The sequence below is a fragment of the Orycteropus afer genome, unplaced genomic scaffold (genome assembly GCF_000298275.1).
Source record: "Orycteropus afer afer isolate SDZICR_OR568_19922 unplaced genomic scaffold, OryAfe1.0 scaffold00006, whole genome shotgun sequence".
Lineage (NCBI taxonomy): Eukaryota > Metazoa > Chordata > Mammalia > Tubulidentata > Orycteropodidae > Orycteropus > Orycteropus afer.
This window is the reverse complement of record NW_006921593.1, coordinates 25,798,106-25,825,432: the sequence shown is the minus strand read 5'-3', so window position 1 is coordinate 25,825,432 and position 27,327 is coordinate 25,798,106. Positions and strand designations below refer to the sequence as shown.

The 27,327-nt window shown below is 41.5% G+C and overlaps 1 protein-coding gene across 1 annotated transcript in view; it reads right to left on the bottom strand.

Moving 5' to 3' along the window:
• Positions 1 to 27,327, bottom strand: part of USP40 (ubiquitin specific peptidase 40) — an 86,174-nt gene that overhangs the window by 45,929 nt on the left and 12,918 nt on the right. The window contains exons 5-13 of the mRNA XM_042780860.1: positions 26,461 to 26,607; positions 21,458 to 21,601; positions 19,398 to 19,526; positions 15,274 to 15,369; positions 13,507 to 13,614; positions 8,819 to 9,119; positions 6,360 to 6,441; positions 4,740 to 4,911; positions 250 to 334 (exon numbers count right to left, since the gene is read on the bottom strand). Of these exons, the coding sequence (XP_042636794.1) occupies positions 250 to 334; positions 4,740 to 4,911; positions 6,360 to 6,441; positions 8,819 to 9,119; positions 13,507 to 13,614; positions 15,274 to 15,369; positions 19,398 to 19,526; positions 21,458 to 21,601; positions 26,461 to 26,607 (1,264 nt within the window). The remainder of the gene's footprint in view (positions 1 to 249; positions 335 to 4,739; positions 4,912 to 6,359; positions 6,442 to 8,818; positions 9,120 to 13,506; positions 13,615 to 15,273; positions 15,370 to 19,397; positions 19,527 to 21,457; positions 21,602 to 26,460; positions 26,608 to 27,327) is intronic.

The following is a 27,327-nucleotide window of genomic DNA, read 5'->3' as shown; positions in this document are numbered from 1 at the left end:
CTTAATTTCAGAAAATATAATACATTATCACGTTAGAAAGATTTCACACATTATGTAAGTTAAATACATTATAAACTGGGTAAGTTCTTTGTTTTTGAAACCTGAGAGTGTGATAATCTGGATATAGGTAGGGAAGTCCACGTAGGAGAAAGGCTGGCAGAGAGTAAACAATCCCACATGAGACCCACATGAATCTAACGTGTAAGATATCATGTACAAAACCAACTGCTGTGTTCCTCTTCCTCTTACCATCAAGCGTCTGGTAAACATGAAGTCCAGCTGGGACGAGCTTTGCAACACTAAGAACCATGTCTCCTTCCCAAAATTCTAAGAGCTTAAGGAGATTAAGAAAAGACAAGACAGCAATGAAAAGTAACATATATGTGTCTCATTTCCAGGTTAAATGCCTCCCATGTATAGGTGACATACAAATAATCAATAAAGTCTCCCATTCCACCCAACACCCAAATTTGGAAGTAAGACATCACCCATTAAACTAGTAAAATCCAGATGGGCACTCTCCACTGTTACTGACTAGAGGAGCCTGACACACACAAAAGCACAATGACTATGTGGACAATGCTATGTAACATGGGAACGTGATCGACATGGTGGTCTAGGAAAAGGGACCCAACACCAATACCTGTCCCCCCAGCCCCCAGTGTCCAGGGGAGGGCAGCACGAACTCTTGCATACACAAACATTCTAATGACCTGAAAGGAACGTCTCCCAGCATAACTGTAAAAAAGTGGCATTACTGGTTTATAACAGATTCTGGTGATGTATTCTACGTTTCTAGATCCAAGTCTCTGGGAACTGTGGTAATCTCACTAAAGTAATGATCCACAAAAGGCATTCCAATTGAGTCATTCTCCACAATACCATGCTGTTGTTCTTGTTATGTGCCATCAAGTCAGACTCGACTCAAATCGACCCCTCCTTGGGTTTCCGAGGCAGTATCACTACAGAAGTAGATCGCCTAACTTTCCTTTAGAGGAGTGGCTGGTGGGTTTGAACCACCAGCCTTCTGGTTAGCAACCACACCACAGATAAATCTCATATTTCAAGAAAATAATTCATTCTATCGATGCCAGCCAGTCTCTTGACAATGGCTTACTTCTAAGATAATTGTTACTAGACAGGGACACTTCAACACCAGAGAGCAAAGACTGGAGTGAATCTAGGACTTGCAAAGATTAATTCTGAAGGTAATTATCTTTTCCATTTGATATGTCATCTGAGCCAGATTTAGATTCCCAAGTCTGCCTGTATCAAAACTGCCAGAATTAGCTCAGAAATAAAACTTTCAAAGCAAAAGTTCAGAAATATTAAACAATTTTAAAAATGGTGATACTAATCCAGTGTTTAAATACCCAGTTCTCCAACAGAATATACATGCTTCTCAAGCTCACATGGAACAGTCACCAAGACAGACTACATCCCAGGCCATCACACAACATGAAACAGTCCCAAGATAGATCACATCCCGGGCCATCAAATAACATGGAACAATCACCAAGACAGACCACATCCCAGGCCATCAAACATGTCTTATACATTTAAAAGAATACAAATCATACAGAGTATGCTCTCAGGCCACAATGAAATTAACCAGAAATCAGTAATAGAAATGCAGTGGGAAAATCACAAATCAGCTTGTGGTTAGAAAACACACTTTTAAATAACATATGGGTCAAACAAACCTCCAGAGAAATCTAGAAGTATTTTGAACTAAATGAAGAAAATACAACTTAACAAAAGCAGTGTTTAGAGGGAAATGTACAGCACGGAATGTGTGTATCAGAAGAGAAGGGGGATCTACAAAAGGGTTTATCCCAAGAGAAATGGAATTAACGTATGTGTGTATCAGAAGTGAAGGGGGAATCTACAAACACGAGTATCAGAAGAGAAGGGGGATCTATGAATGCGTGTATCACAAGGGAAGGGGGATCTATGGATGCATGTATCAGAAGAGAAGGTGATCTATGAACGTGTGCATCAGAAGAGAAGCGGGATTTATGAATGCATTTATCAGAAAAGAAGGGATCTACAATCAACAACCTCACCTTCCATGCTAGGAAACTGGAATACAAACAAATTAATACAATAAACACAGAAGAAAAGAAATAAGAAAAATTAGAGCAGAGATCAATGAAATTGAAAACAGGAAACAGAAAATCAATGAAACCAAAAGCCGGTTATTTGAAAAGATCAATAAAACTGATAAACCTCTAGCCAGGCTAACCAGGAAGAAAGAGAAGACACAAATTACAGAAAAACCTGCAAAAGCTGGAACCTGGATGAGGCAGAAACTTACCAGAAAAATTCAAGTATTTCCCATTAATAGAGTAACAGAAAAGTAAGACCACACCCTGTCCAAGGTGGAAAACTCATGAGACCCGGAAAAACAAGGTAGTCCTGTCACATTTCTGCTCTTGTCGGTTTCACTATAGTGATACGAGTAATGAGAGCAAGGCCATCATGACGGATCCCTGGATATCAACGGAACAGGAAAGGAATATACAAACAACATAAATTTGGTAACTCAGATGAAATGGACCAATTTGTTGAAGGACACAATCTGCCAAAACTCACACAGGCAGAAATACATAACCTGAATAGTTCTGTATTAAGGAAACTGAATTTATAATTAATAACCTTTCAAAACAGAAAGCACCTGGTCAGAGGGCTCCACTGATGAACTCCACCAAACATTTCAGAAGCACCACCACCAATCCTCCTCAAACCCTTCCAAAAAAGAGACGAAGAGGGAACACTTCCCCAACTCATTCCTTGAGGTCAGCATTACCCTCATACCAAAGCAGACGAAGACACTACTGGGCAGGAAAATCACACACCAATATTTCATGAATATAGATGCAAAAATACCCAAGAAAATACCAGCAAACCAAATGTTACAATGTATAAAAAGAACTGTATATTGTGACCATGTGGGATTTATTCCAAGTATGCAAGGCTGATTCAACGTGCGCCAATCAATTAATGTAATTCATCATATCAACAGGCTGAAGAAAGAAAACCGCGTGATTATTTCAAGGATGGAGAAAGAGCATTGGACAAATCAGCACCGTTCATGACAGCAACTCTCAGAAACTCGGAACAGAGGGGACACCCTTTGTCTGAGGAAGAACATCAGCTAAAACAAACAGCTCACATCACACATCACGGTGAGAAAACAGATGCCTCCCCTAAGACCAAGAGCAAGATGAGGACGTCCACGCTCACCACGTCTATCCAACAGTGACTGGACGTCCTAGCTAACCAATCAACCAAGAAAAGGAAGTAAAATGCAGACAGGCAGAGAAAGAAGAAGTAACGCTGTCTTCTGTACAGATGATACGCTTTTCTATGCAGAAATTTCCCAAGAATCAACCAAAAATCTGGAACAAGTAAGCAATGATATAGCAAGACTGCGGACACAAGGTTCATAAAACATCTTTCAAGTCAACCAAAGTTAGAAAAAGAAAGTGATTTAATTGTTTTTCTTAGCACAGAAGGAAGAAGATCAAAACAAAGCTAGGGATTTTAGTGAGTTCAGAAAATTCATTTATTTCTTGGAAAAAAAAAAAACTTCTATTTCCATTGCCCTGGTCCTTGATCAGGGGTTAGTGTGGGGAGAAGAGAATCAGTAAAGAGGAAAGACCACACCATTAAAAGTAGGGAGCCAGGGCTGGAGTCCTGCCTCGACTGTACAAGACATCTGACCGCAGCAAGCCACTGGGTGTCTTTAAATATAATGCCTTCACCACCTTCAAAATGGAGTTTTTGTGTCCTCGTGAAGTTAGAGAAATAAATGACATCATTTCTACGAAAGCACTACAAGTCAGCTGAAGCGCCCTGTTAGTGTAATTATCACTGAAACAGCTTGATAAATGATCTGGAAAGAATGATCTCAACGATGCTTGTTTTTACTAAAACACTCACTGCCAGTCAAGTCGGATTGGACTCACAGTGACCTCTCTTTGGGTTTCCGAGGCAGTATCACTGTGGAGGGAGCTCTGGTAGCATAGTGGCTAAAGCACTTGACTGCTAACCAGCCAATCCTCAGAAGGAAGATGGGGCAATCTGCTTCCATAGCGATACTGCCTCGGAAACCCAAGGAGGGGTCGCTATGAGTTGGGTCCAACTCGACGGCACATAACAACAACAACATCACTGTGGAAGTACATTGCCCAACCTTTCTTCCGAGAAGCGGCTCGAGGGTTTGAACCGTTGGCCTTCGAGTTAGCAGTCAAGTGCCTCAGGCACTATGCCACCAGAGCTCCTAGTAAATAGTTCCTCCACGTGGGAATCTTCTGAACAAACGCTAGCCAATGCTAGAGGGAGAGAAAGAATAGTTGCTCTCATTTGCTTAGCATGTCCTGGTTTTTGACAACATCTTTATTTTTTTCACTCCTTTTCAAAAACAATTCTCTTTGATTCACTTTCCAGGACAGAGGCCACCTTACATTGCTCCTCCCCAAGAAAAGGTACCAGGCTTAACTCCCCCCCTAACAACTGCCAGCAGGAGCTGCAGGAGTCTCGCTGCACAGTAAAGCCCCTCTGAAAGCCTTCCAAGTGCAAGAGGACAGGGGATCGTCCTTCTATGGCAGTGGCAGATACTGGATGTTCCCAAACAGCTTTGAAAAATAAACATCTGGATCCTAAACACGAATAAAGGGAGACTCCAGCCTGAGACAGACTCTGGTCTGAACTAGGAGGAAGTAAGGTTAGATTACCTGAAATATCGACTGCCGAAGATCTCCTAAAGTCTTTCTTCTATCGAAGGTCAAATCCCACACACTTTCTGTTTGAGAGACCAGTGGGTGCAGAGCCCCATTGAAAAGACGATAATGAGGACCCAGATGGAGATGCAGTTGAAAATTACTGTTTGCGGAATCATACTCTGCCCTTTAAAAGAGGCATAAAACAATCTGTATGTGTAGATGTTGTGCATCATTTCAAACCAAATCTATTTTATATACAATATAAAGTTCTCCACTCCACCTAAATAATGCAGATCCTTTCCTTCCATGCTCTAAGACAGCCATTTTAGTTTCTCAATAAATACCAAGAACTTAGCTCTAACCACCACCATAAAGTCCAAGGAAAAGGATTCTAGCGTAGACTGTGCAATGTCACTACGTCACCCAGAACCGACCTGACACTGAGGATCTTCCAGGCTGAGTATGTTCTAGTCACAAACAAAATGCCAGAAGCCTACTCAGAGAACTAAGTGCCAGCTACAAAGTGCTATTCCATCCCCTCTTCCCTGGCGGGCCTAGACCCCCTCCCGACTCCGCCCAGCTCCCCCCTCCAGGTGGAGGGAGCTCCTCTGGGGCAGCCGCCGCAGCAGCAAGCTGGCTGCTCTTCTCTGACCCCAGAGAACCGCCTTCCGGTCTGCTGCTAAACACTGTACTCCAACAGTATGACCAACATGGAGGTGGGATGGGCCTACTGCCAGGGGTTAAGCACTTGAGAGGCAATTCTATTAATCAGTCAAAGCCAACCTTCGCTTTTCTGAGAACGATATAAAGAGCTTGTCGGTGGCTCAAGCCTCCTTACTTTTTTGTTTGCTTGATACTTGCTGCTAATCCATACTAATCATGCAAGCGCCTTTGCACACTGAACAGATGTCACTCTCTTTTTATCTTTTTTGTTGAAATTTTCTCTGATCTTGGTTTGTCACTCAGCATCTGCTATTTTTTCCCAGCTCCACATCAGCAATAAAAACGTTGTACAAAGTCCTGCCACCTTCAGCCAGGTGAGTCCACAAGGAGACCAAAGGAGCATCTTCAAATGCCCTGCATCTCCTAACCTGATTCCCTGGAGAGACTGTCAGACAACAAATAAAGAACTGTTCTTCAGGGTCCAAGAGCCCCAAGAGAGCATGCAGGTCATTCCCTTTTCACAGCCCATTCCTTTAAGAACCCAAGACCAACAGTGAGCCTGGCCAACAGTAGGCAAGACCATATGCAGGGTCCCTGTTTCATCCTGAAAACCTGCCCACCTCTGATCTAGTTCTCCACAACTTGAATACATGGGGTGATGTTAATGGTAAGCTCTCTTTACACCCAAGGGGTAATGTGGCCACAAGACAATTCCTTTAGCCAACTGGGTGCTCACCAATCTCTGGTCTTAGGCCTCAACCCCACTTGGCGGTGGCCTTTTATGTACATTATTTAGGTCATTCCCACGGATAAAAATAATTCTAAAGAACAAAGCAACCTTGATATAAAAATGCAGCAGCTAAACAGACACTGGCGTTAATTTTTTTTTTTTTCCTAAATGCTTATTATTAAATGTTTAAGGCCTAAATTCTGGAAAAGCCACTCATTTTCTAGGTGATTCAAAGTTACCTTGCTGTTTGTAGTTCAACGTTGGCTACGTCCATTTCACTTAACAAATGACACGGAACCCGGTATCTTGGATTAGCTCGAGCTGTGAACGAAACTGTCCATTAACTTGTGTTGACCAATGAAATTTGGTGGCTGAAGCAGCAGCATGGAAAACCAGAGAGCACTGTGCTGCAGATCCAGAAAGCTGCTACTAATAAGCTGTGTGAATATGCATTTTCTCTGAACCTCAAATTTTTCCAAGTGGAAAATGAAAAAGTTAGAACAAAGGAAGGGGGTAGATAGTTCTTCAAGTCAAGAACTAGACTTGAAGATGAGAAGAGTTCTTTTTCTTCAACTCTCTTTAGACAGACTTTTTAGAAGGGAAATATTTTCTTCCTGATTACAAATGCAATCACTAGTCATTAAAAAAATTCTGGAAGATACTTTTAGACGTGTGAAAGAAATGGATTATCACCTGTCATCCTGCTCCCTGGAAATGAGCACTGCTGTCTATGGTATATACACTTCTCATCTTTTCTCTGTACCTACATGATGCATCTACATACACACACATTTTAAAAACAACTCGGATCATGGTCAACAGATTTTTAACTTGCTTTCTGATTTCATATGTTATGACCATTTTTTAAATCATAAATATTGTATGTTGTTGAGTCGACACTGACTCTCAGCGACCCCATGTGACAGAGTATAACTGCCCCACTGGGCTTCCTAGGCTGTAATCTTCATGGGAGCAGCCTGCCAGGTCTTTTTCCTGAGAGCTATTTTGGTGGGCTCAAACTGCTGACCTTTCGTTTAGCAGCTGAGTGCTTAACTACTGCATCACCAGGGCTCTTTAAAGCCTTAAATGTATGAGTGCCCAGGCATGCATTCTATACATGTGCCGGTACTCTAACCAGTGTCTTCTGGCTAGACATCAGTGATTTCCAACTGGTCACAAACATACAGTCTCTTCTTTGCCCCTAAGTAATGTACTTCAGACATCCGGAACATCAGTGTCTGTGCATAGCTCTGATCACTCACAATCATCATCAAACAGATTTGTAGAAGTTAAGGAGTGTGCTTTGACAAGACTTTAAAATACATGCAACCAAACTGGTCAGGCTACTTACATTCCTATTAGCTCTGTAGGAAGCACTGACCACTAAGAACAAGACTCACAGAAATACTTGACTATTCACTCCCTGCAAAAAAGTCCACCAAGATCCTGGCTGGCTGTTTATTTAATTCCTAAGCTAATTGGAAAACTGCTGTTAGTCCATTATCCAAATATATTCGCCACCAAAAAAGAAAACAAACCCAAATTCACTGCCATCGAGTCGATTTGACGCATAGAGACCACTCCTTGGGTTTCTGAGGCGGTATCTCTACGGAAGTAGATTGCTCACTCTTCCTCCTGAGGAGTGGCTGGTGGGTTTGAACTGCCAGCCTCTGGTTAGCAGTCAAATGCCTTAGGCATTATGCCACCAGAGCTCCTAAATATATTCATGGTAAAATTCAATCCAGTTTAATACTTATCTGAAGTTATTCTTTTTCTGTGACTTGATATTGTCTAACTGCAGATTCTGTTACTTGACACTTTTTCTGAACCTAATATTACCACATCTTCCCCCATGAAAACACCGAGCCCTTCCTGGCTCATAGGACAGTGATGTAACTGTTTCGTATGCAGAGTGTTCATTTCTTGAATTCACATGCATATTACCAACTGCTTTACCCTTGTTCTTTATAAAAATGCCAGTATTCTCTAGAAGTGACATCCTTATTTTGAATCACAGTTATTTCTCAATCTGGAATTTTTCCAGTCAGGATTCTGCACTATGGTAGACTTCAGGAAGTAATCAAAGTCTTACTGATTCATGTTAGTGGCCTGGCTCAAAAATATTCTTTATTAATGGGTCTCAATAGTTAACTTCCATTGTAATAAAAAAAAAAAAGAATGCTTCAAAGGCTCAAAAAAGAATGCTCAGGGATATTTCAACTGCTCAGAGAATAGAAATCTGAATTTTCCCTCAAGCATGACCTTGGGGAAAATGAAAAGAGAAGACAAGAAGATAAGACCAAGGCCTCTTACAATTCAGAGGTGCACAAGGATGGTGTCTGATAGAGCCAAACCTGGGTGCAAGGCAGTCACACTCAAGTTCCTACCAGAAGGGAAAATGCTATTTGATCCAAGAAAATCCAGTTTTGAAAATCTAAGTCCATGTAAAGACAGAAACTATCATTCCACATTCATATTACTACAGGGGAAAAATTAAGTAGAAATATACCATCTTTGTAAATGATAGACTGTTGGATTTTGTTGGGATCATGTATTTTAAGTGTGAACACTCTTTAAAAATGCTAAGAAAAAAAATTCACGTAACACTGAATGTTTACCTTCTCAACACAGAAGTGTTTGTATTTTAAGCTAATGAATGAACTTAATTAAAGCAACAGGGGTATTTATCTTTCCATACCTTCAGGGGGTCTCTGCAACCGGGATTTCCGATAAAACAACATATAGGCACTTTCTTTACCCTGAAACTGCTGCTCAATATCCTTTTCCTTGATTGGCTGGACTTTGGAATCATTTATATCAAACCAGTGGGGGCAGGACATGGTATCATCTAACGCTGGGGATGCTGAAGTCGGTGTCTGGAAAATTTGTTCATCATTCCTTTGGGGGTCCGACTTGGGCTGGAGGAAACAATTCTGTGAGAGACTCACAGTACTTTCATCGGCACTGAGTAGAAATATCTGTGGATGGAGCTGTAGGAACTATACAGAAACAAAACCAGAATATCAATAAATACCAGGTGAGCACACAATTTTAAATCCCTTATGACAAAGAGAAAATGCTCGCTTCCTTCTGACATTAGATATTTTAACTTCATCTTTATTTTTGCTTGGCCTGGCTAGCTAGGGGAAAAAAAAAAATCTATTTGGGGAATAATAAGACATTTAATAAAACTCAGATTCTATCAAGGGAGAAGGCTGTCATGCAGCAATCCAGATAGTCCTTTAATTAAACCTCAATAATGCTGCCTTAAAGTAGTACTTTGATGGCACGGCTCAGGAAGAACACTTTTGAGATGTTTAAGAAAATCTAAACAACTGTAAATGGAAGGAATCACAGCACAACACAGAAGACAATACGAAAACTATCGACCAGACGTTATTCATAAAATAGTAATTATAAGCCTAAAGAATCTTCTTTAAAAATACGCTTTGTTGTTGTTGAGAATCTACACAGAACATACAGCAATTCAACGACTTCTGCACGTCCAGCTCAACGACATGGGTGCCGTTCTCTGAGGTGGGCGACCATCCCCTCCCTCCTTTCCTGAGTGAACTACGTTAGTATGAACTCACTGCCTCCTAAGTTTCCTATCTGACCTTCCCAGTACTGCTCTCGATGGACGTCACAGATGCAGACCTTCAAAGAGAAAGCTGAAAGCAGACCTTCTTTACCAGTTAAGATAAACTACTGTTTGGTTTTCCACCACTTGCCTATCGGTCCGTCTCACTGTGGTGGCCTGTGTGCTGTGTGATGATGGAAGCTAGGCCCCAGTATTTCAAATACCAACATGGCGGTCAGATTTCAGCCAAGCTTCCAGACTTGGACAGACTAGGAAGAAGAACCTGGAGACCTACTTCTGAAACAAAAAAGAAACTGGCCCATGAAACCCTACAGCTAACAGCAGAACGTTGTCTGACACAATGCCAGAGGATAAGCCCTCTGGTTGGAAAAACACCAAAGATGACAAAGAGGAGTGTCCTCCTCAAAGCAGTGTCAACCTTAATGAAGGGGATGGAATAAAGCTTGTGTGACCTTCATTTGCTGATGTGGTACAACCGAAAATGAGAAAACAACAGCTGCAAACATCCACTAATAATCAGAATGTAGGGTCTAAGAACAGATTTGACACACTGAACACTAATGACTGAAGACCAGATGAGCTGTGGAATGACATCAGGACATCACACACGAAAAAAGCAAAAGGTAACTGAAAAGACAGGAACAAAAGAAAAGACCAAGATGGATTTCAGAAGATTCTGGAACTTGCTCCAGTTCACAAAGTAGCTAAAGCAAACAGAAGAAATGACACAATAGAGCTGAACAGAAGATTTCAAAAGGTAGCTTAAGGAGACAAATTATAATGAAATGTGCTAAGACTTGGAATTAGAAAACCAAAAGGGTAGAACACATGCAGCATCTCTCAAATTGAAAGAAATAAAGAAAAAATTCAAGCCTCGAGTTGCAATACTGAGACATTCTTTGGACAAGATGTTGAACGATGCAGGAAGCTGAAGGGAAGAGAGAATAAATAGTGAGTCAGTGTACAATAAAGAACTGGTCAACATTCAATCACTTCAGGAGACAGCATATGTGGTGCTTATGTTTGTGTGTCAACTTGGCTGGGCCTGGCTAAGTGGCTAGGCAGCTGGATGTAGTATTCCCCATGATGAGGCTGGTAATCAACTCCATGGTAGAATCTACTATGAGCAGCTGAGTAGCTGCCTTTGGGAATGTGGCCTGCTTCCTGTATATAAGCAGAAGCCTTAGGAATGGTCTCTAGCTTATGGCATGCTCGGGCTCTGCATGTAGCCGTGTCTTTGTTGAGCATCCTGCCATGCTCTGCCAACCCTGGGACTTAAATGGACTTAAATTAATAGCCTGCTGTGTGGTTTGGTAACATTGGGGCTGTGTCTTTTTACTTGTCAACCTTGGGCTTGGCAGCCTCAGCAGTCAGCTGCTGTCTGAGTGAAGAAATGCCTCTAGCTCCAGTGGGCCAGGAGCAGTAGGCAGAGCTGGACCCCAAGGTTGTGGGGCTTTCACCTAGCTCCTAGAGCTTGGCATTTTGAACTTGGATTTAAAGCCTCCCAACTGTAAGAGAATAAACTCCTGTTTGTTAAGACCATCCCATTTATGGTATAATCTTGTCAGAGCAGCACTAGGGAACCAGAACAGCATATGATCAAGAACTGATGGCATTTAAGGAAGCAGCCCAAGCTGCACTGAAGGCATTAGCAGAAAACAAGGCTCTAGGAATTGATGGAATACCAACTGCAATGTTTCAACAAACAGATGCAATGCTGGAAGCACTCACTTGTCTATGCCAAGAAATTTGGAAGGCAGCTACCTGGCTGTATGACTAGAAGAGATCCATATACATGTTCCCATTCCAAAGAAAGCTGATCCAACAGAAGGCAGATGTTACTGAACAACATCACTCACATACATGCAAGGAAAGCTCTGCTGAAGACAACTGAAAACCAGCTGTAGCATTACGTCAACAGGGAAGTGCCAGAAATGCAAGCTGGACTGAGAAGAGGGCATGGGACAAGGGAGGTCACTGCACATGTCAGATGGGGCCTGGCTGAAAGTAGAGAATGCCAGAAAGACATTTACCCATGTTTTACTGACCACCAAAGACATCTGATTTTGTGGATCATAACAAATTATGGATAACTTTGTAAAGAATGGGAATTCTAGAACACTTAATTGTGTTCATGTGAAACCTGTACAAAGACCAAGAAGCAACCGTTCAAATAGAAAGGGGGATACTACATGTTTTAAAACAAAAAAAGGTGTATGCTGAGCAAATAATCCAAGAAGAAAGACTATATGAAGAAGAACATGGCATCATGATTGAAGGAAGACTTATTAACAACCTGAATATGCAGATGATACAACCTTGCTTGCTGAAAGTGAAGATGACTTGCAGTACTTACTAATGAAGATCAAAGACTACAACCTTCAGTACAAATTACACCTCAAGGTAGAGAAAACAAAAATTCTCACAACTGGACCAAAAAGCAACATCATGACAAATGGAAAAAATATTAAAGTTGTCAAGGACTTCATTATACACAGATCTAAAATCAACACCCATAGAAGCACCAAAACCAAATCAAACCCACTGCTACTACACTGATTTTGACTCACCGCAACCCTAAAGGATGGAACAGAACTGCACCACAGGGTTTTCAAGGCTGTAGATATTTATGGAAGCAGACTGCCTCATCTATCTTCTGTGAAGCAGCTGGGGGATTTGAACCACTGACTTTTTGGTTGGCAGCTGAATGTTTTAACCACTGTGTCACCAGAGCTCCTGCTTATGCAAGCAGCAGTAAGAAATCAAACAATGTACTGCACGGGGCAAATCTGCTGCAAAAGAGCTCTTCGAAGTGTTAAAAAGCAAAGATGTTGTATTGAGGACTAAGGTATGCCTGACCCAAACCATGGTATCACTTGGAATACTGTATTTTATTGATGATGCAAAAGCATTCAACTATGTGGATCATAACAAATTATAGGTAACACTGCAAAGAATGGGAATTTCAGAACACTTAACTGTATTCATGTCTGTACACAGACTAAGAGGCAGTCATTCAAACAGAACAAGAATGACCTACCCTAGGAATATAAGACTGGCTTAACATTAAAAAAAAAAAAAAAAATCAAGCAATTCAATTTATCATGTATCAATAGAAAAGAGAAGAAAATTACATAATCATATCAATATATGCCAAAAAAGTAAAATAAAAGCATTTGATAAAATTCAACCACTATTAAAAAGTATTGTTATTATGTTGTTATTTGCCATCGAGTTGGCCCCGATTCATAGCGACCCCTCCTTGGGTTTCCAAGGCAGTATCACTACGAAGTAGGAATGCCCAACCTTCCTTCTGAGGAATGGCTGGTGGGTTTGAACTGCCAGCCTTCTGGTTAGCAGTCAAGTGCCTTAGGCACTATGCTACCAGAGCTCCTTTAAAAAGTATTAGTAAACTACAAATACAAGGGAACCTCAAATTTACAAAGGATATTTATAAAACAATGACAAATCCACACAGCCCAGCAAATATCACACTCAAAAAAGATACAAGGAAACTTTGATCTGCTTACTTTAAACAGTAAGCTTCAGGGCATGAACTCTGTGACAACTCTTTCTTTTTTTGGCTATGACTAAGAGTGCCCTTTGTTATTTACTTCCTGGCTCCATGATCTATAGTTATTCAACAGGTGAATTCCAGTTATTAACCAGAAATAGTGATTTTATTTTAACTGATTTAAAATAACCTTCTGCAGAATTTGTGCTACTGGGATCCTAACAAAATGATTTCTCAAATGAGTACCTCCTATGGTGACCCCACGTATTACCTTTCGCAGTGGTCCGTACTGTTTTCTGTAATTCTTGTTCCATGACAGACCGATCTTTTTCAAGAGCTTCTGGCCCAGCTGATCAACAGGAATGAGATTTCTCTCCTCCTTGTGAAAGAAACAGTCATTGAAGAAAATTGGATGCAGTTGAATGAGCAACCATTTGCACACCCAGGGACTCCTAGGTCCCTGGCAGGAAGTATGAAAATTGTTCATGAAGAATGAATAAAGAAATGAGTGGAGAGTTAACATCCTTACACCAGGGCTACATTGCTGCAGTTTTTGTTAGATGTCACTCAGTCAGTTCTCTTAACGACCCTGTGCACAACAGAATGAAACAGTGCCCAGTCCTGCACCATCCTCACTGTCTTTGCTACATGTGAGCCCACTGTTGCAGCCATGGTGTCATTCCATCTTGTGGAGGGTCATCCTCTTTTTCACCGACCCTCTACTTTACCAAGCATGCTTCTGCTCCCCAGGCACAGGTCCCTCCTGATCACATGTCCAAAGTACGTGAGACATTTACAGGCAACATTAAAAGTCACATACCTAAGATATCAATATCAGGAATAAATAAGAGGACAAAATTTCAGGTCCTACAGACATTAAGAGGATCATATAGAAAAACAGTGAACTGCATAGTATGAGCAATAAATGCCAATTCTGTTTAAAATAACAGTAACAAGAACCAAAACAATTATCACTCAATCCCAACAGATGTTTATAAACACAAAGAAAACACAATACAAAGAATACAGTTGATTCTCATGGTCACAACAGTTCTGTCCTGTAATGTCACCACAAACACTCAATTAGCAAATCTTGAACCATGCTCCCCGAGGAAATACAGGTTAGGTTCTTGCAAGCCTCTGGTCACATTTTCATCAAGAGAATACACCATCTTGTTTTAAGTGTGCTTCTGATTAAAAACACCTTGTTGTTGTTGTTAGCTGCTGTCAAGTTGCCCACTGACTCACAGGGACTCTATGCACAAAGACACAAGACACTGCCTGGGCCTGTGCCATCCCCCTGACTGGCCACAGCTCGGATGCTGTGATCTGCTTCTCACAAGTGATTTTTACAAGTAGATTGTCTTACTTTGAAAGCGGTGCTGAAACCACATCAGCACCAAGTCATTGTGTGCCATCAATTCCAACTCAAAGCAACCTGCCAGGACAGACCAGAACTGTTCCACAGGGTCTCCTAGGCTGTCACCTTCATGGGAGCAGATTACCAGGTCTTTTCTTCTGAGGAGCTGCTGGTGGGTTTGAACCTGACTGCTGACCTTTCAGTTAGTAGCCAAACACTTAACCATTACTCCCTCAAGGCTCTGAGCTCCATCCTTCAGCATACGAGGAACATGCAAACCTCCACGGATGGATGGGTGCTGGCTGAGCATGAGGTACACTGCCAGGAGCTGAAGCCGGGTCTCTCACATGGAATCAAGAATTCTATCACCAAAGCTATGAAAACAGCTCATTTAATATGTATTGTTGATTCAAAAGACTGATCTTATGCCCACCAAAACCAAAAAACCAAACTCACTGCCGTGAAGTCGATCCCAACTCATAGTGACCCCTCCTTGGGTTTCTGAGGCAGTATCTCTACGGAAGTAGATTGCCCAACCTTCCTTCCGAGGAGTGGCTGGTGGGTTTGAACCTCCAGCCTTCAGGTTAGCAGTCAAGTGCCTTAGGCACTACGCCACCAGAGCTCCCTAGAGCACCATAATTCTCTACTTACACACAAATATGCACACACACACACTACCTGTGATAAGATTGCCTGAAGGACCATCAGTGGGTCTTCGATCTCTTCTCCATTTGGAAGATCCTGCAAATTCACATCTGGCTCCCCTTCTTCCTCCTGGGAAAGAAAATTATCAGAGTGTTTCTATACCAACCTGTAAAGTAAAAAGGTCAGTCATGAGAGAGCAACATCCACGCCAGCAAGAACCCACCATGGAGAAGTGGGAGTAAAGACATGCTAAGAATTTGTATCTTCTTTACAATCAGGCAGACCTGACTTGGAATTCCACCAGGTGAGTGGACCACTTAATTGCTGTAGCCGTAAACTGGGCCTGTGCGACAGGAAAGGGGCCCGCACAATGCGCAGCACAGAGGGTTTCGGCATTCTCCCTGCTGGGCCCTGCCTCAGCGGCACTCCACACTCCCTAAGTTTCGGTAGGTTGGGTCTTCACTATCATTCAGTTCAGAGTGCTTGCTAGTCTTCACTCACTTTGTTCTCACTGCTGTGTTGGCCTAATGAAATCTAACTCATGTTTGTAGGCTCAGCTTCATTACTTCTTGTGTCCTATTTCCACTCTAGAAACTAAGAATTTATATTACAGAAACTGAAAAATGCAAGAAAGCAGTTTGAAGGAAGGCAACATCTTAAGTGTGGTGAAATGAGTCCCTTTATGTGGCTTTTTGCCTGAGTTCTTTATAAAACTGGCTTGAGAGATTTGTCCCTTAAGCTCCAAGGAGAGTTACTTTTGCCCTAGTTTTCCACTCCAGGGGTTAATTACTTTTCTCCAGTTGGATAGATAGTTCCTGTGTAAACTATTAGCAATTTCACAGTTTGATACTTACTGTCTGGCCACAGGCTGCAGCCTGCCCTGTGACTGGTATGCTCCTTGCAGGGATTGGTCAATGCACTATGCAAAATATACTGAAATTGACAAAGAGACTGACAGACATGCGGCCAGCTTCAAAGAGGATTCAGGTAGAGCAAGACAGACAAATGAGAGAGAAGCAGCAGAAAGAGTGGGGGCAAGCAAGAAACTTCATGAAAAAGGTGTAACTTGGGTTAATTGTAACAGTGAAGACAGCAAGAGGCCGTAAAGTGGTCCAGCAGCACAGCCAGCAGGGACATGCCTAGAAGGGGCCCAGCGGCAGAGCCAGCAGCGAGAAGGACCAGAAGGGGCCCAGAGGCAGAGCCAGTGTTGATGGCAGAAACCTGCTTCTAGGAACGCAGCTGAGAGAGCTGAGCAGACTGCTATGCTGGCTGTGAGCTGGGCCTAGTAGCAGTGGAGAAGCTGACAGCAGGGAGGTCAAGGGCAGAAAGGCCTGTGCAGCTAATTGGAGACCTGTCCTGATGGAGCCAGTAAGAGGCTCATCTTGAGCAGGTGGAGAGAAGGCCTGTCCCCAGGGAGCCAAGAGGAGGCCTGAATAGCAAGAGGGGCGATGCACGGCCAACAGAAGGGCTTTCTGCCTGCAGGGCCCAGGAGAGCTGAGAGAGCTGTAATGCACTGAACAAGGGAGGGATGTGCTCTACTCTTCGAGGGAACCTCCCAGACCACAGTATGCTTTCAGATCTTGATTCCAATTGTACCCTGTTCCTTAATAAATCACTTAACTGTAAGTATGGTCTGGGAGTTCTGGGTGCTCACTGCAATGGATTACTGAACCCAGGAGAGAAGCAAAGTGCTGTGGGAGGGATGGCTGATGTCAGAATTAGTGAAAAGGCTGGAGAGTGGAGGTATGTCTAACTTCTTCCTCATGGGAATCAGCTTTGGGCTGATCCTGGTTCTTATCACTAAGGAATCTAGACAAGTTCTGATGCTGCTACTATACACAAGGATCTGCCCAAACTAAGCCTGGAAACACTTGAGGCTGAGTTAGACCATGTGATGATATTCACGCCGCCAGACTGAGAACATGCTCAACAACCTACCGTCCTGGCAAACATGGCATAAGCATTTGAGAGGAATGCTTGTCCAGGTTATTACTTTCTCAACCTTGAACTGGTGTTCCAGCTACTGCAGTAAATAAATATTAGAAATGGAAGGCAAAGGACTGGAAAGGGTGAAACAGCTGCATTTTCCAGATGTCTATAACCCAAGAGGTTTAGCAAGGTTCTCGGCTATAAAAATCAATGTAATAAGGCAAATGCACTTCAATACCCCAGGCACTGATAGCTAAAAAGGACATGCACACTCCCACACAACATCTTTCTGGTAAAATATGGTTTTGAGTTTTCAAATATCCAAACTTTACAAAACATATCTCTCAATATAGTTCAAATACAGCTTACAGAAGGGCAGAAGCACTGATAGGTGCTCTGAAAAGCCAACTGATGTCAACAAAGAGACACGCATCTTGGATGCTGCTGGTGCTGAGAAAAGAAGCCTTATTACGACGTGTGACACAGCTATTCACTGACAACATCATTAGCTGCGTCAGGAGCAGGAAGGTGTATTTCAGGAGTTTTACATGCTCACACGATGGTCTGTGACTTACATACATGTTTAGTGTGTTTTAGTTAAATTTTAGAAAATTTGTTGAGGGTTTGGGGTTGATGTGCAATGCGTAATAATTTTCCTGTTTAACATAATATGAACTAGACACCTAATTATAGCTTTTCCTCAGAACATAAGTAATTTCTATTTTGAGAAAATTATAAAATTTTTTTGGAAGAAATTAAAGATACTCTACAAAAATGAAAAAATATATCTCATTTACATATGAAGACTTAAATCCCTACTATTTGGGTGTGTGTGTGTGTGTGTGTGTGTGTGTGTTTGTAAATTGACAAACTGATGCTAGAAATGCACCCAGAAGAATAAAAAGCCAAGGCAGGCAGGACATTTCTGAGGAATAACAACAAGCAGGGGGACATGCCCCACCAGCAGCATAACTTGTTAGAAAGCTACAGAAATGAGCAATGTGGCACTTGCCCAGGAACAGAAGACAGAGAACTGGAACACAACAGAGAGCTGAAAAAGACACATGCATCAACGAGCAGCTGCTCTAACAGAAGAGGCACCACAGCTTGGTGGAGAGAGAACAGATTATTCAATAAATGGTCAGGAGCAACTGGTACTCTAACGCAAAATCTAGTATGACATCACTCGTAAGAAACCGTCCCAGGAAGACTCATGTTTTAAACGTAAAACTATAAAAACTGTTAGAACAACATATAGGAGAAAAATCTTTATCATCTTGGAGTCAGTGCCACGAATGACAAAAGAAAAGCCAAGGGACTGTTGAGATTACAGGAGACCTAAGAGATGCTAACTAAATACAATTCATGACAGGACCTTGGACGTGACACTGGAGTGACGGAAACATTGTCACAAAGGGTATGGATGGGACAACTGGTGAAACGTGAACAGAAAGTAAACGTTACCTGATGATACTACACCAACAGTAAAGCTCCTGAGTATGACCCATCGTTATGTAAGAGAATGTCCTTGTTTCCAGGAGACAGACACACACTGATGTATTCAGGGGCAAGTCAATTAATTTCAACTCATTCAGATGACAGTGTGAATAATGATATGTTAATAATGTGTGCGCCAATCAAAATACACACAAATAACATCTTTTTCAGATCCATGTTTAAGAGGCAGAATTTGATTCATATAATGGTTGGTATCTGCAAAAATGATAAACCAAACTCACTGCTGCTGAGTCAGATCCAACTCATAGCAACCCCTCTTTGGGTTTCCGAGGTAGTCTCACTAGGGAAGTTGATCACCCAATCTTCCTTCTGAGGAGTGGCTGGTGGGTATGAACCACCAGCCTTCCAGTTAGCAGTCAAATGCCTTAGGCACTACACCACATTCATTTTAATTTACCCTTAAATAACAGTGATAAACAATGAACACGCACACAGAACACATACACTGCGCACACAATACACACACATGTGGCAGATGCTAATAACTGCAGAATCTGGGTGAAAGGACTACAGGAGGTTTGTATTACGATTCTACTAATTTTTCTGTGAGAAATTTTAGAAATAAAAAGTTGCAACTTATACCCAACTTTCAGTGCCTATCAACGTTTTCTACAGAGTAACCATATAATAAATGACAAAAGACGATCTTCACCAGAATAGGTAAAGCAAAGAAACCATAAAGATACTTCTAAACTCATTTCTATACTTACTTGAAATTGCCAGTTTCCCAAGTGATCAACATCTTTAATATACACATGGTAATGTCCCCCGTAGCAGCCACCTTTGTGTATAATAACAGAGAAGAGGTCGTATATGTATTCTGAGTCATCCAATTCACTCTAAAAGGAAAAAGGATATAAACACTGATGTAATTTACATAAAACAGTAACACAGATAATAAATGGGGAGAAATTTCAACTACTGAAATAAGTAAGATAGTTCACCATCATAATTACTGAAGGATAAAATTAAAATGAATAATTAGCTTTCAATGAAAATTTTTTAGTTTTAGACAATTATCTATCACTGATCTAATACCAAAAAGTCCTGGTGGTGCAGTGGTTAAAACACTTAACTACTAAACAGAAAGTCAGTGGTTCAAACCCACCGGCCGCTCCACAGGAAAATGAGGCAGCTGCTCCTGTAAAGACTGACAGCCTTGAAAACCCTTTGGGGCAGTTCTGCTTTGTCCTATAGGGTCACTATAGCAGCACTGGGTAGATTAGATTAAAAGACACTTTAAAGATGTTTATTTAAATTCCTGAAGTAGGAGAGAAAGGAAGCCTTAGTTTTCACATCCGAGGGGAGGGGTTTGAACCATCCAATGTAAGCTCTCTCCTAGCTCCAGCTGTGACTCTTATTTTTCTTTCTAAGTTCCTTCAGTGCTCAGCTGGAATGCTAACTTTACATAAGGATGCCACCTGAGGGGGAGACCAGTCATTTGAGGAACTTAACTGCCTAAAAAAGTTTTGAAATGCCTCGGAAGGAAGACGGGGCAATCTATTTCCATAGAGATACCACCTTGGAAACCCAAGGAAGGGGCGCTACAAGTCGGAACCGACTCTATAGCAGTGAGTTAGTTGAGATACAGAGAAAAGACAAGAGAGATGTACACAAAGATGCTAAGAGACATGATTTTTGTCATTAACACGGAAGTCAAAAAGTAAAATGAATGTAACAGTTTCCTAGGTAAGTGCTCCATTTTTTTTTTTAACTTGTCTCACTCTTGTTATTTCAAAGTATATGAAAATCACTTGACAAAAAAAGGACAAACAAAATTTCAGCCAGTCCATGGGGGGCTGGCAAGTATATTAACTTCTAGCATGCCTGCTTTATTTTACATTTGTCAGTGGCAGGCTCAGAAGCATGTCAGAACCTCTGAACGGTATATGCGGTATATGCGTGTGAGAAAACAAAAAGACAAAAAGCTCAGGAAGTAGGTGTGAAGCAGAGGAAGGAACACCTGTGAAGAGTTTGAATTTTAAAGTGTTTACAAACAAAAGATTACTTTTATACTCAGATACCCCATAACTAGCTAGCAATTTTGTTTTTTATAAACATATAAAAATGTTTTGTAATAAATACATCCATCTCATCACCTTGATCTTGGCATGTACAGTAACTGTACTGAAAATGGCTTATAAACAAGGTTCCTATGTGATCTAACTGTTTTTAGAACTGTTCTTCCAATGTCTTCAGCAGCACAAGTTCCAGACCAGTGCAGTCCTAGCTGTACGCACCCCTTCTGGAGGCACAGTTCATTATTACATGTAAAATAAACTGAAACCGAACAGGTAAGTACCAGCCAATGACAACCTCCCCCAATGCAGGGGCATTTTCTAATTTTGTTTTTAAAATTTCACTTCAAAGAGTTTTCAAGAAGCATTAACAAAGAGAACTGGGAACAAATCTGTATTTTGGAGATTCAAAGGGACCCTAACAAACCAGTGGTCTCATCTGGAGAATCTGCCTCCCTTCCCCTCATCACCCACCCAGGAGACCTCTGGCAAGGACAGTTTTGGTAGTCACACTGTGGGGGTGGACATGGGGGTGGGGTGCTACTGGGATCTAGCAGGCAGAGACAAGAAGTGCTGCTAAACATGTACAATGCACAGGACACCCCCCACCTCATGTCACCGACTCCAAGCGGTGACTCCAAGCATTAACAGTGCCAGGTGAGAAATCTGGGACAAAGCTACGGAAAATGAGGTCAATAAAAAGACTCTCTCTTGGAACAGGGAAGGAGGGATTTCAAAGAAGAGTATCAAACCTGTTCACAGAAAGGCTTGAGATCGATGCGGAGAGGGAATGTGTAGCAGCTGGTTTCCTTGTATCGTTCACGCTTCACAAAATCAAAATTAAATCTTAATAATGAAACCGTAAGAAAGGGAGGCAGCTTACATAATTTCGCAGACTGTTAAAAGAAATTTAAAAACAGTTTTTAAAAGCCAAGCTACACATAAAGAAAACGTGACATTTCTTAAGATATGAAAAAGAAATCTATGATACATTTTTGCAAGACACATCTTGAAAGATATGGATTCGTTGCTGTGGATTCAACGTGGCTCTTGATATAAACTCATCATCTTATGAGACCAAAGTTGGTGTCCCTCATTTAGGCTTACAACCAAAACTGACTTCCCAGTCTTAGGTTTCAGCGCTGACTTGCTAAAACACCATTTGATGAGCACCATTTAATGCTAAAACAACATTAGAACGGGTGCTCATCTCTCTCCCCTGGGCCGACATCCTTCCCAAGCCTGAGCCTTTCATCTGCTTCCTTGGTGCCTCCACTTCACCTGTTGTTGTTCTTATGTGCCGTCAAATTGGACCCAACTCATAGCGACCCCTCCTTAGGTTTCCAAGGCAGTATCACTATGGAAGTAGATTACTTAACTTTCTTTCCGAGGAGTGGCTGGTGGGTTTGAACCACCAGCCTTCTGGTTAGCAGTCAAGTGCCTTAGGCTCTAGGCTACCAGAGCTCCTCCACTTCACCTATAAGAGCCTAAACCAAAAAAACAAACAAAACAAAACAAAAAAAAAACTCACTGCCACTGAGTCAATCCCGACTCAGAGCGACCCCCTTTGGGTTTCCAAGGCAGTAAGTCTTTACGGAAGTAGATTGCCCAGCTTTCCTTCCGCAGAGTGGCTGGTAGGATTGAACCACCAACCTTCTGTTTAGCAGTCAAATGCCTCAGGCACTGCACCACCAGAGCTCCTTTACAGGAACCTAAAACTTCCCCCCCCCTCAAAAAAAACAACCTAACTCATTGTCATCAAGTCAATTCCAATTCATAGCGACCCCCTTTGAGTTTCTGAGGTGGTCAATCTTTATGGACGTAGATTGTCCCGTCTTCCTTCCATGGAGTGGCTGATGAGTTTGAACTACCTCTTTATTTACTGAAGAACTGGCACTCCTACCCTGGGACCCAAGAACCTGTTTCAAAGGCTCTGAACCCCTGAAATTACATGAAAGTATTATGTATACGATGTATTTTCCTGGGGGGATGATCCATATGGTACAGTAGAGGTTAAAAAGGGATCTAACTCCCCAAGCACCAAGATCCACTTTGGGGAGCTTTGCAGTCACTGCTCTTAAATTTAAAAGCAGCTAGGAAGATACTTTTTTTTTTTTTTTTAATTGTGCTTTCGGTGCAGGTTTATAGAGCAGAGTTTGTTTTCCATTCAACATTTCAGGTACCTTTAGTTTCTCTCCCCATTTACCATCCCCAGCCCTAACCCAGTCTCCTCCCCGCCTCGCCCAGTAACCCCGCCCATAGTTATGCACTCCTGCGTGTTCTGCATTTCCTCTGTGTGAATGTTGCCCCTCTGGTGCCCTGTGGTGGATTGCTCCAATGGATCCATCTCCATAGAGTATGTGGGTGCATCACCCTGGGTTGAGTGGTCTGCTCGTACATCTTGTTTACTGTTGGGCTGAGAGCCAGCCCCCGAGAGTGAGATACCAGAAGATGCTACTTTGCTTCAAGCAAATAATTTTTTTAAAATCTTGTTTAAAGCAAGATGTTCCTTGCTTTAACACAGCACACTAATTTAAGCGGCTTTTTACTGGAGTCCTCAGCCTTCCCAATTCCTTTGGATTAATGGCCCATGAGGGGGAAAATCCATAATCTTATGTATCTAAACCAAACCAAACCAAACTCACTGCCGTGGAGTCGGATCTGACTCATAGCGACCCCTCCTTGGGTTTCTGAGGCAGTATCACTACGAAAGTGGATTGCCCAACCTTCCTTCCAAAGAGTGGCTGGTGCATTTGAACCGCCAGCCTTCTCGTTAGCACTCAAATGCCTTAGGCACTATGCCACCAGAGCTCCTCTGAAAATGTATTTCTTAAAATTCCAGAAATCGTGGGATGGGGTTGAGTGAAGTTAAAAGATGAAACCGCAAAATAACAGCACGGGAACCTTTTGAATAAGCTCTAAAAATGCATCTAAAAAACTGAGCAACTCAACTGCAGCATGTCTGAGAAAGGACGGGAAATCTGCATTTATACAACCGAACCCTCTGCTGAGATGCAATAGGGTGCAATTTTAAAGTCATCAAGATAAAAAATTTCCTACTGAACAAGAATGAAACCAATGATGATATAAAAGCCATATGAAAGAAATGCTTTTGGTTAGCAAAAGGTTCTTGTTTTGACTAATATATATGCAAATTAAGTTCAACCAAAAACCAAGAAACAGGTTAAGACTTTTCCAGTTTCAGAAGTTTATTTATTAGATTACAGTTAATCACAAAAGGTATAATGTGACATAAACAAGCAAATAATAAGCCTTTTTTTTTTTTGGCTTCAAAAACGGGCCAAGGCTGAATGAAAAAATACACACCAGGAAGACAAGATTCAAGGAGCTCTGGTGGTACAGTGCCTAAGGCATCTGACTGCTAAACAGCAGGCTGGCATTCCAAACCCACAGTCTGTTCCACAGAAGGAAGATGGGCAATCTATTTCCGTAAAGATTTACTGCCTTGGAAACCCAATGGAGGTCACTATGAGGCAGAATCAACTCAATGGCAGTGGATTTTTTTTTTTTTTCCCCCTTGGTTTAGGACAAGATTCAGCCTGGTTTTAAATCCAACTGTGAAAACGACAGGCTTAGGATTGATTGCTTATATTACCTTTCACCCACAATCTCTTAAGATACAAAATCAATATTGTGTGTTATCTCAATCAACGCCCATTTGCTTACTGACAGATAGTGCTGTCTCTCTGGCACAAAGGAGAACTGCATAGTCACGGCCTGGGTGGTAGCTCTTTCAGACAGCACTCTATGACCACTGAATGAGTTCAAGCTCAGGGAGTTTATAACTAGCCCATTGTCATCCTCTACCAGCAGTGGGAATAGTCACTATTGCAGTTAATAACAATGGCAGTAGTCCATTTTGTCCTGGCCATAGATATAAGTTGCTGAAGAAGAAGGCTGGAGATGGTTACAGGTGGCAAAGCCAGGCCAGAGGACCAGGAAAGGGCATTAATAAATGCACATGTAAATATGTATTTGCATATACTCCCACACACTTACACATTTACAGATTATCTTCAATCATCACTAAGTTAATGTTTCAAAGAATTATTAGTACTTAGCAAGCTAGCAGCATTAGTAATGATTTTAATGGTTTTGGTGAAAACTGAGCAATTGAGTGAATAGCACATTAAAAACAATTCCCCAGTGAGAAATCACGTTGAACCGTGAAAGAACAGTGAGCAAAGAGCAGAAATGATTGGCTGCTAGAAGACAAGGTGAAAGAAAAAATGTCCTCAAGAATGCTTGTCTAAAATCTGTTCTATGAATAAAAGTACTCAGATCCCAGACCCTGTGAAGAACAAGGAGGTAAGAATCCCTGGATCCCAAGAGTGAAGCCCTGAGACCTTACATCCAAACATGAAACATCGTAAACATAACCTGGCAGCAGGTTCTCAACACAGCCAAGGTGCTGATTCCCTATGTCCCTGCCCCAGCCTGAAGGGACAGAGCGCAAATCTCCCGATGCCTGAGAACAGTAGCTGCCTCTCGTTTCTTCTTCTCAAAGCTTATCCTCTTTGCTGGACTCTCAAATATGAACCCTGAATTACAGGGACAGGAATGGCTGTCCAAATGAATCTGATGACCAAATCTAAGAAGCATCGGAATGCCCTGTCCACTGCTTTGTGGTGCTTTTTCTCTTGGCTCTTGCTTAGAAAAGACACCACTTGCTTATGTCTTTTCCTCCTGTCCTCCTGTATCTTGCTCCACTGCACGGAAAGAAAAGCAGATGTGTTCTAGAAAGTCCTTGATTAGCAACTTACGCATTCCCAACCAGGGGGAGAGGGAAGGGTATGTCAGATTTGTTGCAGCAAGAGAGATTAAAAAAAAGAAAAAACACTGCCATCAAGCTGGATCCAACTCATAGCGACCCCTCCTTGGGTTTCCGAGGCAGTATCACTATGGAAGTAGATTGCCCAACCTTCCTTCTGAAGAGTGGCTAGTGGGTTTGAACCTCCAGCCTTCTGGTTTGCAGTCAAGTGCCTTAGGCACTATGCCACCAGAGCTCCCACAGCAAGAGAGGACGTATGTTAATGTTGTAAAATAACTGTCTATTAAGAAAATGAAAAAGACATCTAATTTCATAGTAGTAAAACAACAAAAAAAAAGAAAGATCAATAAATTTCTTGGCTGTCAGAAATAAAGAGCTATACTGTCTTCCTCAAAACTGTTGCAAAAAACACAGGTAAGAGGAGTTTCTTTAAAAAGGCGTACGTAAACACTGGGAAGGAAATAAAATTTTCCTAGAAGAGAAGGAAGTTGGAAGGAAAGAACTGTTGGATTAAAAGTTTTAAAAACGTCTTTATTGTAAAAAATAAAATATAGATGTCTATAATTAAAAAAAAAAAAGAGCTCTGGTGGTATAGTGGTTAACACATCTGACTGCTCACCTGAAGGTTGGCAGTTCAAACCCACTAGCTGCTCTGCGGGAGAAAGACGAGGCAGTCAGCTTCTGTAAAGATTACAGCCTTGGAAACCCTATGAGGCAGTTCTGCAGTTTACTCTGTCCTCTAGGGGCACTGTGAGTCGGAATTAACTTGATGGCAGTGGGTTTGGTTACAATTAAAATATGACAGTAACATCTTTTCAAGCCCCCTGTTAAGAATTAACAGTGTTAAGAGTCTGCTGTATATTCTTTCCAGACTTTTTCATACAAAAGCTTTACCTGCTCCACTATACTGAGCAGGAGGTACTAAGTGGGCACCCTGGGAATAGGCAGAGTATCTGTCTTTACCTTTACAGCTTTGACCAGCCTGTCACAAGTCCCACAGTGGTACAAGTTGTCACAGTCAAAAACTTCCTCCTCCACATACATGTTCCAAAGTGCCTCTTCCAAACCAGATACATTTTTAACCGTTACTGTCAGATCTAAGAAGTCTTCCTGAAATACAAATGAGCATACATTCAAAAAACAATTCCAGAGGTTCACAAACACATCACTAACTCATACATATATATCAGGAATTTAATCAGACTTTTCTCTTCTAAAACACTATACATATGTGCAGCTCTGATCAGCTATTGTGAAATTCATACTACTAAATTATCCTTCCTTCTAAATCAAACCAAAATTCATCTTAAAATGTATCAGAAAAAGTTCATAATGCATCAAGTTTATCAGCTAATTATAGGTGTATTACGAAACAAACCAATGAACACGTATCTGAACTAAGAAGTGTAGGTAGGCAAGGTTCACTGCAGCACTTCAGTGTCTAGCCTGGAAGGATAGAGCAGGGTTGGATAGGACAAAGCTGAACTTTCTAATTAAACTCCATCCTTTTATTTTCTCTTGCTAGGCTTGGTTTAAGATATATTGAGGAAGTTAAAATAAGAAAATTATCTTGAGCCAGTAAAAAGAGGTATTGCTATGAAAACCAAGAGGAAGGTGTTTTGCAAAAGACAGCTGATCGGTTCTACTAGAACTACATCTGAGTTACAATAAATTTCTAGTAATAATCACTTAACATATCACACGTTTCAATCATATTTATAATTTTGTCCATATTACAACAGCATTAATTTAAGGGATTATGGAGACCGTAAAATAATAGGACATCAGTTAGATCATGGTAGAATCTTAACAAAATTTCATAGTTTAGAA